Source organism: Perca flavescens, chromosome 8, assembly GCF_004354835.1.
Source record: "Perca flavescens isolate YP-PL-M2 chromosome 8, PFLA_1.0, whole genome shotgun sequence".
NCBI classification, from domain to species: domain Eukaryota; kingdom Metazoa; phylum Chordata; class Actinopteri; order Perciformes; family Percidae; genus Perca; species Perca flavescens.
The window spans coordinates 483651-499004 of NC_041338.1; the positions used below are offsets into that span (position 1 = coordinate 483651).

Sequence of the window (15354 nt, forward strand, 5' to 3'; positions counted from 1 at the left end):
GGGCCGTTGTCAAGTCAGCCACAACATACAACTTCATATTCCCGCAAGGACTTTCAAAATAAAGTATGACAAAGGTAGAGAATAGATAGATGGATGGATGGATGGATGGATGGATAGATAGATAGATAGATAGATAGATAGATAGATAGATAGATAGATAGATAGATAGATAGATAGATAGATACTTAATTCATCCCAAGGGAAATTTTAGGCATCCAATAGCTTACCATAACACAACAAACACACATATATCTCACATACATAAAAATCACTCACAGAAATTTAAAGTTATAAAAATCACTCACAGAAATGTAAAGAGTTGAAGGTGCTATGGTAGACTGTGTGCAATGGTGGTAGTGCAAAAGAGAACAGTGCAGGGATTGAACAGTGCAGAATGGCCACAATGGCTGCAGCCAAAACACCGTTGTAATATTATTTATTCACATACAAATATAAATGCAATGATACATTTAGCAGTCACACATGTACGTCATAACTTATTTTTTTAAATTAAAACGAGCCAGGCCTTAGAATCATCACCTCTCACAAAGCTGGGTTAGTAACTTACAGTTTCCTTTTAATAATACGTTTTCTCATTAATTTGACAGCCTATTATCTTCATGAACCATTTATTATTTCTAAGGCATTTGCTACATTTGCTATATGAGTCTGTTAGACAAGAAAAGACAGCTTCAGTGGAGAAATGATTTGTTTTTGCCTACATGATGTCATGATGTCCAGTTTTTACACGACATATACATCGTACAATGAGCTGATTTCAGAAAGAAAATACTTTGAAAATCATTCCAAACAAACAACATCAAACAAACTGACTTTATTTTGGCAGCTTTCTTTCTTTTGAGCTGCTGTAGCACAGGAATTTCCCCAGTGTGGGACTAATAAAGTCTATCTTATCTTATCTATCTCTTATCGATCCGCATTGGAAACAATACAGGGGAAAGGCAGGAACATGGGGAAAGACAGAGAGGTTGGAATTAGTTCTGCTGTCAGGAAACAGAGAGAGGGGAAAGGAGAAAGAATAACAAATGTAGAGCAGGAATGGGGCTATATATCTCAAAAAGTAATCCTCAATAAACATGACAATTAATTACCAACAACAATAAAAGAGTACAATTGTAAGATCCATTGAATGAGGATATCTGTGACATTGCAGGAGGAATTATATATTGTTGGATGTACAATTACTTTAATTTGTAATACCAATTCATTAATTGTTCTTTTTCAGAGATAATTCATTGTTTTATTCTGAAGGCAAATCTATAAACTTCCGGTTTTACACAGGCTAAATTGTGCAACTTGGGCAGTGCAGAGGTATTAAAATCCACCAATAGTTTCATTTCAATTAAATTAAATGTATAGGATTTGTCCCTTATTTTTAAATACAAACTAGGTTATACAGTACAAAAAGTATTGTGTTACAATACAAATATTGCGATATGCTGTTCATTGCAACATTCTTAACAATGTAGGCCTACAACACAAGACTAGTGTTACTGTACATTACATACAATACATTACAAACTATACAACTACACAATTCAGTAATGTATCTGTCAGACAGGGGCGGGGGGGTGTTACATGTGTAGACTGTATGAAGTCCAGTGATGAAGTATCAGTAGGCTCCAGCAGGCAGACAGCACAGAGGCTGAGGGCTCTTCCCTCCTCCTCCTCTCTGATGACTGACACCTACCCGGCCTGGGCTCTGTCCCTCCGGGTTGTCTGTCACTGCATCACCACGCCACCTGCTGGTCCGCCAACAACCCATCACAGCCGCCTGTTCACAGCAAAACTATGACTCAGGCGTTAAAAGTACAAACGGCTTATGCAGTTATATTAGAGGGACAGATCAACAGTGAACAATTAAGGAAATCATAATTGTGTGTATCCATCTTCATTCTGAAATTCTTTATTGGGGATAACCCTTTAAGAACCATCTTGTTTTTAAGGGGGTAGTCCTAAACAACATAAGTGCAATACAAACATATTTAGAACATATTTCTTAACAAACACACAAAACAAAGACCAATAACAACACACACACACACACACACACACACACACACGGACAGATGTGTGCATAATCAGAGCTTAATATTAATCTTGCAACATATAGGCTAAGTGCAATACAAACCTATTTGGAACATATTCCTTAAAATACCAAAGGTAAAACAAAACAAACAAATACAAAACAAAGACCTTTACGCCTATTCTGTACAGTAGATTTTTAGCCAGATTTCTTTCTTTTTTCCTCTATGTTTTGTCTCTATGGTTTGTCTCTCTCCTTGTGTCATTTTTTGTCTGTGTTTGTTTTTCTTAATGATAGAAATGTGCAACAAAACCAACCCTTCGCTGATCTGGACCCATCAATGAGCCATTCAAATACTTGGAAACATTTCACGGTAAGAGTTAGGATATTGCAATGCAAGACGCATAAAAAAACAAACTATAGTCTTTTTGTAGTCTGTTCTTGGTCGCTGCAGTGTGGAGTAATTATGTTACAAACAAACAAGTTCATTATATCGCCTACGTATTGACCATGGAATAGTTCAATGTCTTTTAAACGGTCGGTGACACTGCCAGTCTTGAATGTACTTGCATTGAATCACAACATCAAGGTTTTGGAGGTAGCATGTCGACTTAATTTTGGCACAAATGGAACCCCATACAAAATAAAATGGCAAAATAATAGTATGATTAAATTCCAAGTGAAAATGACATAAAGTTATATTTTGATATACCATTGGTTCCTTTCACACAGTCAGGTTTTGGAGGTTGTTATATTGTACTGTATATATTCTCACCGTGTACTTCTCATTGTCATCATAGACTTTATGATTATCACCCGAATGTTCTTTTATTCTGAAAACAAAAACCGGAAGACCGTGTGTTGAGGCTAGCTCAGCTGCTTATATACTATGCTCAGCTGGCGATACTCTGCATTGTTCAGCTCTTTCTGTGGTCTAAAAAACAGTATTTACAGGAATATGTATCTGTAAGAAGTGACTGTGTTACAAGAGACTGTTTCGGGAAGCGGTGCAGCTTGTGTCGTCGTTGAAAAGAGTCGCATTGTTATCGTTTCCTCCAAAAAAAGGCAGCTGCTTGTCCTTCATGTGCTAAAATGCGCTAGCAAGAGCTGCTGTTGACTGTATCACAGTGTTGCCTACTCCTATACCTTCTGCTCCACGATACGTCCACATGTAAGCTGTGTGTGTGTGTGTGTGTGTGTGTGTGTGTGTGTGTGTGTGTGTGTGTGTGTGTGTGTGTGTGTGTGTGTGTGTGTGTGTGTGTGTGGTTGTTATGGGTCTTTATTTTGTATTTGTTTGTTTTGTTTTACCTTTGGCATGTTAAGGAATATGTTCCAAATAGGTTTGTATTGTACTTAGCCTATATGTTGCAAGATTAATATTAAGCTGTCATTATGCACACATCTGTGTGTGTGTGTGTGTGTGTGTGTGTGTGTGTGTGTGTGTGTGTGTGTCATTACACACTGCAACGTTAGTACTCTATACGTCCAGTTCCATGTAACTTTAGGCTAAATCGCTTCAGTGGGGGATTAATTTAGTAGGTTACTAGGACTGGAGCACATTACTTAAGCAGAGTTGTTACACACTAATATTGCAATCATTTGTGTTTGTGTGTGTTATGCGTGCGTGCGTGTGTGTGTGTGCTTTAGATGATGATGCCAACCCGGCCCCAGCGGATCAGTGACAGTGAATCCATTGACAGTGAATCCAATTACAGTGAATCCAAGGTCTGTGTGTGTGTGTGTGTGTGTGTGTGTGTGTGTGTGTGTGTGTGTGTGTGTGTGTGTGTGTGTGTGTGTGTGTGTGTGTGTGTGTGTGTGTGTGTGTGTGTGTGTGTGTGAAGCCCACTTGCAGGGATGAGTGTCACTTGCTGAGGCAGGACAGTGTTTCAGGACACTACAGTAAAGTATTCTCTCGACATGTTACATTCTGATTACGTTGAACGGTTTGTGAATGCTTTGCCAGCTGCTATGTCAAATGTACAGAATAGTTCATTTCTTCTGAGCCACAGTCTGTCCCTAGGAACTCTCACATGACCTATCATCTCTACTGGTCAGATTATTAATGACTTTATTAAAATACCAGAATCTCAGAAGACAGTCAATAGAGTGTGCACATATCAATGTCTCTCTACAAACTTTTATTCAATTACAACATTTATTTTTGAATTATTTGTAGTGAGCAGCACTTATAATAAAAGGTACCATGTGGAGTTTTCTTGTAAACAAACACAGTATAGATTACATTCTGCGTTTTGCACCAGAAGTCATTGTGCGTGTCCTTGAGGCCAAGCATGTGGTGCAACAGCGGCGAGGCAAAAACGTTCTTTTTACAGGCAGAAACCACAGACAGGCAGCCCATTTGCCGCTGTTGGATGGGACACAGAGACAATGATACAGATACTTATACTTCTTATAGTAATAATAAAGATAATAGAACTATGACTAGAAATTAAAGTTGTAGCAGTACAGGATGTCAAATTGTAACCCTTTTGGAGAGGGTAAAAAAAAGCTCTCCCAAGACCTTCAACAAACGTGTTGTGCTGGCAGGTGTGGTACTTAAGGAATGCTGAGGATGTGTTGCGGGGCCTCAACAAGCAGCGGATGCGCAACCACTTCTGTGATGTGGTGCTGGTGGCTGACAAGCAGCGGATCCCTGCTCACCGAGCCCTGCTGGCCCTCTCCAGCCCATACTTCCATGCCATGTTCACATTGGGCATGAGGGAGCAACACCAGGAGGAGGTACACGCAAAGAAATGTTTCTACACTGGGGAATATCAGGGAACTCTATAGATCATTTGAACAATGGGAGCTACATCGATTCACGTATGTCTTGTGATTTTTACGGTACCGCACACTACATCATATCCGTTTCCAGTGAAACCGACTGAAAGCAGAAAATGTTATGTACTTCTTTACAAATGAAATACATTTTATACCAATGGTGTAGTCTACGTGATACGCAGGTATACGCAGTATACCCACTAAGAAAGCTTCAGGATTTCCATATACCCACTTAAAAATGCCCAATGACACACATTATAATTTTGATATATTTTGAATGTCGTTTGTGTTTTTTTTTCTTTGCATAGGCTAAGTAAAGGTGTTTTCACTGTGAATTGGTGTATAAAAGTGTGTTAGAATGCAGGAAATGAAGTCTTTGATGCTCAGAAGTTTCCTGGGGAGGACACCCAGACCCCCACTATGATATGCCCTCACTTCTGTTCCATCTTTGTTGGGAGTCACACATGCACAGTACCTAGGTAAGGACTACTAGCCAGTCAGAAGCAGAGTATGAGGGTGTGCCCTGACAGTACCTAGTTAATGACTACTAGCCAGTCAGAAGCAGAGTATGAGGACCCTGACAGTAGCTAGGTAAGGACTACTAGCCAGTCAGAAGCAGAGTATCAGGACCCTGACAGTAGCTAGGTAAGGACTACTAGCCAGTCAGAAGCAGAGTATGAGGCCGTGCCCTGACAGTAGCTAGGTAAGGACTACTAGCCAGCCAGAAGCAGAGTATGAGGCCGTGCCCTGACAGTAGCTAGGTAAGGACTACTAGCCAGTCAGAAGCAGAGTATGAGGGCGTGCCATGCTAGCAGCTAGGCGAGCATTATAACGTGTGTTACAAAGTGACGAGCATTTGTCTCTGAAGTAAAGGCAACAGAGCTGTTTGGAGCAGTTTGTGAACAGTGTTTTCTGTTGGAGATGGTAAGTCCTTTTGGGGGGGGGACTTTGGGCTTTTTCACTTTTTAAACTTATAACGTGCACAAAAAGATATATAACACAATAAAGGAAAGGGGAAATGCCAAAAAGCATAATATGAGCACTATAAGATATATTGGCCCTCATTTATCAACCTAACGTAGAAACCAGCGCAGATATGAGCGCAGAAATCATCTTACGACAGGCTTCACGTGGGATTCATGAAAAGTTCGTATCACACCAATCCGAGCGTAAGAATGGTCGTACATTGATAAATGCGGCGGCTGGAAACGATCGTCATTTAAATATCACGCCCCAATATATTCTGGGTTTTGAGGCCTCGCCCCTACAATTTACGACATGGCGAGATGTAATCCGGCTGAGAAGCGGAACTTTTCAGAGGTGGAGATTGAAACCCTGATATCTCCGGTTCATTTGCACTAACGTGTGTACTTTTTGGCAGCCTGAAAACTGGTATTAAAGGCTGTAGAAAGAATGCGGGATGAAAAGAGATCACTGATGCGGTCAACAGTGTTGCCGTAGTAAATCGGACTCCAGCTGAAGTTTAGCCTATTTCATTTATACATCCTTGACACATTTTCTATAGTCCTAATAGTAATATACAGGCTTCTATTGCAATCTATTAGGCCTACATGTAGGTGTACCTATAATTAAATAAACACACGGTAGCGGAGTTTATGCAGTGTCTTTTATTTTACTCGTGTTTGTCGGAACGAGGCAACAGCTGAGGGGAGCGCGTGTCCTCCCCCCCGTGCTGGACCCTGTCTCCTGACAGCAGAGGGGCTGGACAAACAAGCCAAAATAACTTGGTCAATGGCAGAAATAAATCATTCACTTGAAAGAGAAACAAAAACCTGAAGAATAAATAAAAATGTTGTGCATCGTCATGTTTCCTGTATTGAATATCATTGCCAAACATAACACTATAGGCTACATTTTAAAAGTGAGGAATAATATCCTGTCTCCTTCATATAGCCCTCAGTTGGGGCTGTTCTGGACACTGCTCTCTGGGCATCGGGTCATCTGGCTCCATCGCTACATTTATGGCACCGTGTTTTCCTGCGAGATGTTGTGCAGAACCCCCCAGGCTAAAACAATGTTGCAGACTGGCACATAGAGGTCTTCTAAAAGAGCCAGATCTGCCATTGCTGATATGTGATCAACTGATGACTTCTGCTTCTCCTGTTAAACTGATTATATGCTGCACCGCAAGTCCACACTGACTCGAGAACTTGCGTACACGAGTTCAGACCAGACGTGAGATTTGATCGCAGCCTACGCTCACGTCCAAATTGATAAATGCCGAGCTTTGCGTAGGAATCGGCGTACGCCTGTTTTAGGTCGTACGCACGTTTCATAAATGAGGGCCGTTGTCTCTAGAAGTGTATTATTCAACTTTAGGTTTTGTTAAACAAGGAAAAGAAAATCGCAATACTCAATACTATCGAATCACAATACTTCTAGAATCGCAATAAATGAAAAATTGCAATACAAATCAAATCAGCACCCATTTATCGCAAAAGAATCATTGTCCCAGCCTTTGTTTCTTTGTGTCTCTTCCTTTCTAAAAAACTGCATTCCTTTCGCTTTGTCTGGCTCCATTTCCAGGTAGAGATTAGTAATAGTAAAGTAATTTACCCTTGGGTTGTCTTCCCCATCGACCATGAAAAAAAACAACACTTTTGTTGTTTTAGTTGCTTTTTTTTTTAAAGGTTTTTTGTTTGTTTTTTCAACGCATTTGCTGCTTTTTTACCAACATTTTTGGTCACTTTTTGTCAACATATTTATTGCTTTTTCTGACATTTTGTCGCGTTTTTTCCAACGGGTTTGTCACTTTTTCAATGTTTTTCCCGTTTTTTTGCCGTTTTTGGTGCTTTTTTCAAAGTTTTTGACATTTTTGGATTGTTTATTGCTATTCTAACAATTCCAATTTTTTAGTTTATTTTTGACATTTTTGGCACTTATTTGTACATCCTATATTTTCTCATATAAAAAACTTTAAAAATGGGTCAAATTTGACCCGAGGAAAGCATGAGGGTTAAGATAGCTCATTTGCTGTGATAAATGTGTAGTGGGATGGAGTAACCAGACATTAGCATTCTGTTTGTCCCACTCCTGATTAACCTCTGTTGTTCTCTTCCCCTTTGCAGGTGGAGCTGGTTGGCATGTCCTACATCGGTCTGAAGACTGTAGTGGACTCACTGTACACTGGAAAGCTGCCATTGGATGAAGAAAACATTGACCATGTGCTGGAAGCTGCCCACTTTCTGCAGGTTAGAAACTGGGCACTTTCTTTGTATAGATATACAGTATATCTTTCGGATGTACGGTGCTGGGATAGAGCCTGACATCTGGTGCGTCTCTCACTTGCCGGATTTCCACTTTCTATTTTGCAAGGGCACTGTTGATGCATCCCATTCTCAAAGTTAGAAAATCTGCCAAATTTTTGCAGTTTGAAAAAAACGTATAAAAATTTGTGAGGGGCCGGATTTGGCCCGCTGGCCTCGAGTAAAGGAATGCAAACAATCCAGAAGGTTTCTTTTCCCCTATCCCAGAATGATAAGCGATGTAGCCAGACCACAGCACTGTGGAGATATGTCCAGGTATGCAAGGTTACACTGTATGTGAAAGACAGAAGGACAAACGGCTATAGGCCAAAACTAAATGGTGAGAATGCATTACCTTCCCCACTTTCAACAAAATGGAACCAGCTACCGCAGATATTGTAATAAAAAGAAAACCAAAAAGGGACAAAAAAATGTCAGCGTAAAATGTGAGCAAGGTTGGCAGTGGCAAGTGTAGTTAGAGGAAGTTACGGTGCATTTATTCATAGTTTGTATAGTGCTTACAAATGCTTAATAACAGGTAAAAATAAAGTGTTCCCCATTAAATTGTTAGGAGATTAAAATAACTATATATTATGATGGAAACAAAGCTTTTTCATTATAAAGAAGACCTGTGAGATGTAAAAGGCTGCTGTTGTTCAGGTGGGTCCAGTGGTGGAAGTCTGTGGCCATTACCTGAAGGAGGAGCTGAGTGAGGACAACTACCTTCACCTGCAGGAGCTGGCGCTGCTCTACAGCCTGAAGCCACTCGAGACGTGCATCGATGACTTCATCCTCGCACGCTTTGCCATGCTCTCTTTCACCCCTGAGTTCTCTCACAGCATTCCTTTACACAAACTCACATCCTACCTCTCCAGTGGCCAGGTAATTACTCTACGTTGTTTATGTGTGGACATTGAACATTTATTCTTGATCCTTAATTACATTTGTAGTCTAGTCTATATCAACCGTCAATGTCCTTTTCGGCCAGATGTCCGTCCCCTTCCTCTGTCTCTGTGTTGGCGTTCTAACCTCCGGTGGATTTGTGAGGACTATGGTTAACTGCTCCTCAGATCTCTGCAGGGTAAATCCAGACAGCTAGCTAGACTATCTGTCCAATCAGAGTTTTTTTGTTGCACGACTAAAACTACTTTTGAACGTCCACATGTTCCACCAAAACCAGTTCCTTCCTGAGACTATTTAGCAGAGGCACCGTGGCTCTCTCCGGAGCTTAGCCCCGCCCAAGACGATTGTGATTGGTTTAAAGAAATGCCAATAAACCAGAGCACGTTTTTTCTTTCATCCCGGAAAGTTGGGTGGACGAGCCAGACCCTCCTCCGCAGTGCTGTGGAGGAAGGTCTGGCAATGCAAGACTAGTACTAGTCAAAATGATTAGATATTATATATTATTTTTTCTGGTAAGAATCCTATTGCCGATATCTAAAATGTTTATTCTAGGTAGAATATAAATATAGATATCTTCAACAAATATCTGAGCTCCTCTCGTCATCTTCAGGTTCAGCATGACAGCGAGGAGGCCCTTCTCCAGGCCACCCTGCAGTGGCTCAGCCAGACTCCTGAGCGGGCCGCCCACACCGCACAGCTCCTCTCCCACATCCGCCTCCCTCTGGTGCCAGCCGAGGACCTGATGGGCCGAGTGCTGCCGGCGGTGCGGGCCCTGCTGACGGAGGATGCCAGCTGCAAGGCCCTGCTGGAGGAAGCTGAGGCATATCACGCCAGGCCCAGCGCCCAGCCGCTCCTGCAAACAGGACGCACCGCGCCGAGGGGAGGTGTAGAGCGCCTACTGCTGATTGGAGGAGAGGTACCCATGTGTGATGGTGACCAATCACTTTGATGATAGTCTTGCATTGCCAGATCTTCCTCCACAGGGCTGCAAAGGAAGGTCTGACTAGTGAAACGTTGTCGATATAGACTATCGTCAAAGTGGTCTATATCGACGATGTTTAATTTACGGGATTGTTGCAGAGGCATCGTTGCTCCGTCCACCAAAGATGATTGTGATTGGTTTAAAGAAATGCCAATAAACTAGAACACGTTTTCTTCCATCCCAGAATGCTGTGTGGACTCGCCCTCCTCTGCAGCGCTGTGGAGGAAGGTCTGGCTATGCGAGTCTACTTTGATAATAATGATGACTTAATTTTGAGAGTATCAAAATCAAATGTAACCATTTACCTTCTTTATTTATTTGCTCGAAAATGTGTTCATATAGAATATTTGTTCTCACTTCGAAAGAAAGAAATATTTTCTTTAATGGCACTTTTTGTTTAAGATATTACAACCCTAGTGCCTGAATTGGACCAATTTGTGAGTAAATCAAATCCGGAACCTGAAATCGTAAACTGAGTTTAATTTATTTTTATACGTAGTATCAAATCATAACTCATAAGAGTTGAGTGTATCGTTCCGTCCCTGCCTAACATGGATTCCTGTAACCTCCTCCCTTTACTGCTAGGTGTCAGAACGTGGAGAGGAGCTCAGCGCCAATGTTTGCTGGCTGGACGGTGACGAGAAAAACTGGGTGGTGGAAACTGCGCTGCCGTCAGAGCGGAGCCACCACCGCCTGGCAGTGCTGGGGGGCTTCATCTTCACTGCTGGTGGCAGCTCGTCCAGGGACAACGGTGGAGGCGCTTCCTGTAACCTGCACAGATACGACCCCCGCCACAACAAGTGGACCACGGTACTGTACCAAAGAGTCACATCCATTCTCCTTGTCAAATACTTCTCAGTTTACAAATGAAGTGTATACAGTAAAGCAGGGTTGGCTCAGTGGTTAGCACTTCTGCCTCACAGCGAGTTGGCGCTGCAGAGTTCGATCCCCGGTCCAGGGCAGGCCTGTCTGTGTGGAGTTTGTATGTTCTCCCCGTGTTTGCGTGGGTGATCAGGTTTCCTCCCACCATAAACTCATGCATGCTAGGTTACTAGAACTAGAGTTGAAATTACGCCGCCTGGCTAACATTGGTGCATTTACAGAAACATTGATTCATGTTAAATGATAAATTTGACCCATTTTCAAAGAGTTTCTATATCAGGAATTTGGGTTCCTTTCAACCAAATTAAAAAAAAATTTGTAACGTCACCCTACAACGCTCTTCACAAGTAAAATAAATGATCACTTCACTACTTTCATTGAATTTGAGTGTTTTATTCATTTTTTTTTAACATTTGAAAAAAGAAATTGATAAAAGAACATTGAAAATCTTTAAAAGATGCAGAAAAAATCAAAATACAAACTTGGATAAAAGTGACTTAAAAGGTCGGGTAAAGTGAACATTTTTTATTTATTTTTTACCCAGAAAAACAAAAAGTTGCACAGTCGACGGGAAGACAACACAAGAGTATTGTCCTAATACAATAAATAAATCCCAAAAGATGAAGTGCCATTTTAAAATGTTCTTGATATCAGCATTTAGCCTGTCATCATCTACCGAGCCCCTTCAGGCAGTTAGGGTTGCTTATGGGAAAAAAAAGTCTATCAAACTGCTGTAAAGGTGCTCCTGCCAATGGCTGTGAAAGAGGTCATGTGGGATCCAAAATTTTGGGAAATTTCCAAAAAACTTTTACACTCATATTGCTAGTGTGCCATTGGTTGAGCTGTGCCCAGGGTTGCTGGATTTGATCATGTGGATTTGGATGTTCATCCCAACTCAAGCACAAACAAAAGTACCAGAACATTCAGCCGTCGAGCTAATCTGACGAAAAATAGACTGCTGTCTTAACTGTGTGATTTTGGGGAAAACTCTTAGAAACATTTGTTTGTACTGTAAATAGGGCAATTATTCTGTTAATTTTGTATGTCTACATTTGTGTATTTTCTTTTGGTTGTGGTTTTTGAATAAGCCATTTCTACCACACTCTCACATGTATTTTTGTATTTCTTCAATGTAATTTGTATTTCATTTTCTGTGAAACAAATACACCAAACTAAACTTATCTGAGGAGGCATCAGAGTAAAAGAAGATTCCCAATCTGCTTGTCTTTCGGCAGCTGCATAGACCAGACACATTGACACTGTGATGCTTTCCCAGGGTGCTCCAATGAACGAGCAGCGAGCAGATTTTTATCTGGGGGCGATGGGAGAGTGCCTAATCGCCGTGGGTGGGAGGAATGATACCAGAACATTGTCCTCTGTGGAGGTTTACCATCCCGCTGAGGACAGCTGGTCCTATGTGGCAGAACTGCCCAGGTAGGAACACATTTTACTACTGGGTCTGCTGCTTCACGGGCAACTTTTTCTCATGATTGGATTGCCATGAAATTTGGCATTTGTGGTTCCCCGAGGATGTATCACGGCAGCACGGTGGCTCAGTGGTTAGCACTTCTGCCTCACAGCAAGTTGGCACTGCAGAGTTCCATCACTGGTCCAGGGCAGGGCCTGTCTGTGTGGAGTTTGTATGTTCTCCCCGTGTTTACGTGGGTGTGCTCCGGGTGCTCCGGTTTCCTCCCAACATCAAGACATGCATGCTGGGTAACTAGGACTACAGTTGAAAATTAGACTGGCTAACACTGACATTTACAGAAATGTTGATTAATGTGCATTGTATATAATATAATACATAATTCTTAATCATCCTGTATGGCTTTGGTGGATGCTGACTTTTCAAATTGCACTACCAATAGGTTAGGTGTGTGTGTGTGTGTGTGTGTGTGTGTGTGTGTGTGTGTGTGTGTGTGTGTGTGTGTGTGTGTGTGTGTGTGTGTGTGTGTGTGTGTGTGTGTGTGTGTGTGTGTGTGTGTGTGTGTGTGTGTGTGTGTGTGTGTGTGTGTGTGTGTGTGTGTGTGTGTGTGTGTGTGTGTGTGTGTACACACACCTTGGAGCATAGCTGTTATGATGGAGGATTTGCTGAGCAGGAAGGAGAGATGTTCATGGGAAGAAACTGATCTGCTCATGCGTGAAGTGAAAGCGCGCAAGCAGATCATATCATAATGCAATTTCACATGGCAATATTTAAAATTGTAATCTTCTGAATGTTTGTGTGCGCGTTAGGGTGAACTTACCAGACTGTTCCAGCTGTTCTATTGTTTAACCTCGTCCACTTCCTCGTTAGATCCACATTATTGATGATTATTTATCTAAATCTCATTGTGAACATTTTTTGTGAAAGCACCAATAGTCAACCCGACGATTTCGCCGCAGTATCGATATCGAGGTATTTGGTATAGAATATGGTGATTTATATATGCCCTCCTGTCATTATACTTCTTGTGCCCATTTATTGTTTTGCCAGCTTTTTGTTTTGAACTCTGCCAAAGATGTGAGGTCTCCACCACCATAGAGTCTCTGGAGCTTTATCATAGATGTTGATTTTTTCTTTAGCTATTGTTTTTTTGCAGTGCTAAATTTGGCTTTTTGAATCCTGTCTTCTCTAGGTCTACTTATGCCCATGCTGGGACCGTCTACAAGGGTGTAGTCTGCATCTCAGGCGGTCACGACTCTCAGATCGGCCCGTACCGCCGAGATTTCCTGAGTTATAATTCATGCCCGGACTGTGATGTGTGGGTGGAACAACAGCCCATGTCTGTGGCCCGGGGCTGGCATTGCATGGCCTCCCTTAACCACCTCATCTACGCCATCGGGGGCAGCGATGACAACGCAGACACCACTGAGCGCTTCGACATCCTGGAAGTGGAATCTTTCAACCCAAGCAGCAGCCAGTGGACCCGGGTGTCACCACTGCTGCTGCCCAACAGCGAGGCAGGGCTTTCAGTCTGGAAAGACAGAATCTTTGTGCTCGGGGGCTACAGCTGGGAGGGTATGGAGTTCTCCAGAGCCACTCAGGTGTACTACCCCTGGATGCGCTCATGGCTTAGGGGACCTGACCTGCCGAATCGCACCGCAGGGGCCTCAGCATGTGTGTGCACTTTGAAGCCCTCACCATCATCACCCTCTCCAGAGAAGAAGAACTAGGTGGGAAAAGGGATAAAAGGAAGATTACACCCCATGTAACAACTGTGATGAGGGACTTTTTCTTTGTCCAAAAATACAGGGCCTGACCTTTGACTGAGACCAAGCCTGATACATATTTCTGATACAAAATCTTTTTTTTATATAAGATACATATTTTGTTATGTCCCTATTCATTTTCTCACAATCTCAGGGGGACTGCAGCATCAAAAAAGGAAGAGAAGTGGTAATAATGGTTACCACTTTTTATAAATTTTTTGGTAAAGATTCCAAATCAGAATCAGAAAAGCTTTATTGCTAAGTATGTTTTTTTACACATACAAGGAATTTGTTTTGGTGTTGTAGGTGCATCTTGCACATTCTCTAAATATAAGAAGGTTAAGAAAATCAAGAATTTGAATATAAACAAAAGCCCATTAAAAATGAATGGAAAGACCTGGGTTTTTGCAGCACCATCTGACGGCCGACGCGGGTGGTGTGAATGCCCACTTATACACAAATGCGGAAGAGAGGCTCAAAATGACTTGATGTCAAACTGCCAATTATGAAAACCCTTTCTACATACAGGGTCTTCTATGCCAGTCTGTTGCATCTTTGCAGTCTATCTCTGTTACACATGATACTTGCAGGCCTTCCCTGTGCCTCTCACAGTCGTCTGTTTGTTTTCCTCACTCTTGTTTCCAAGCTGAACAGCCAATAAGATGAATTGGCTATTCGGCCGACGGCCAGCGGTCGCCTTGGTGTGTCAGGACCTTCCGAAACCAAAGCACATATAGTTTTGTGCTTTTTCAAGGTCCATCCCCCACTGCCTACCTTAACACATATTTAGAGAGTTCATGCAAGAAAATGATAATGTTCACTATTGTATATTGTAGCGAAATTTCATAAATTTTTCAGAATCTTTTATTGGACTTTGCATTTGCAAGTCTTAACCTGTCAAATTGCCTTTAATTAAAAAAGAATTGATTGTGTAACATTAAAAACATTAGAAAAGTCACTTTTCAGAGCTTATTAATGACCTAAAATGTGTTGGTCACATTCATTACGATCACATTTGGAAGCTGAATCAAATCAACTTTATTTATAAAGCACTTTACACGCAACACAGTTGATCCAAAGGGCTTTGCAGCAGTGGTTCCCAACCTTTTTCTGTGCCAGGGACCTTTTATATTCATAAAAGAAATTCTAGGGACGTGTTGTCGTTTTTAAAAAACAAGCTGTAACCGTTTTACACAGTGCTCAATCTACAGTGGTTTTATTTGCATGTTATGTACTAAGTGGTAACAAAGGCTAATTGTATGAATATAACTTTCAGACCATTTCACAAAATATTTCCCTTT

The 15354-nt window shown here is 41.6% G+C and overlaps 1 protein-coding gene across 2 annotated transcripts; it reads left to right on the top strand.

Moving 5' to 3' along the window:
* The first annotated feature begins 2901 nt into the window (after positions 1-2901).
* Positions 2902-15011, top strand: klhl36 (kelch-like family member 36). Of its 2 annotated transcripts, XM_028586453.1 has the most exons (9): positions 2902-3218; positions 3695-3772; positions 4595-4786; positions 7918-8040; positions 8755-8976; positions 9608-9913; positions 10565-10789; positions 12138-12295; positions 13480-15011. In XM_028586453.1, exons 2-9 carry the CDS (start codon positions 3695-3697, stop codon positions 14015-14017), a joined length of 1842 nt encoding a protein of 613 aa, XP_028442254.1. In that variant the 5' UTR covers positions 2902-3218; the 3' UTR covers positions 14018-15011. The 2 variants fall into 2 exon arrangements, with proteins under 2 accessions (XP_028442254.1, XP_028442255.1); XM_028586454.1 differs by lacking the exons at positions 2902-3218; positions 3695-3772; positions 4595-4786 and adding an exon at positions 5279-5307.
* Positions 15012-15354: the final 343 nt, after the last annotated feature.

Bases quoted from the DNA above. Each gene is read 5' to 3' on its own strand.
- klhl36 (XM_028586453.1), top strand. From the start codon at position 3,695: ATGATGATGCCAACCCGGCCCCAGCGGATCAGTGACAGTGAATCCATT. The intron at 8,041-8,754 runs GTTAGAAACTGG...GCTGTTGTTCAG, and splicing joins AAGCTGCCCACTTTCTGCAG to GTGGGTCCAGTGGTGGAAGT. The intron at 10,790-12,137 runs GTACTGTACCAA...ATGCTTTCCCAG, and splicing joins GCCACAACAAGTGGACCACG to GGTGCTCCAATGAACGAGCA.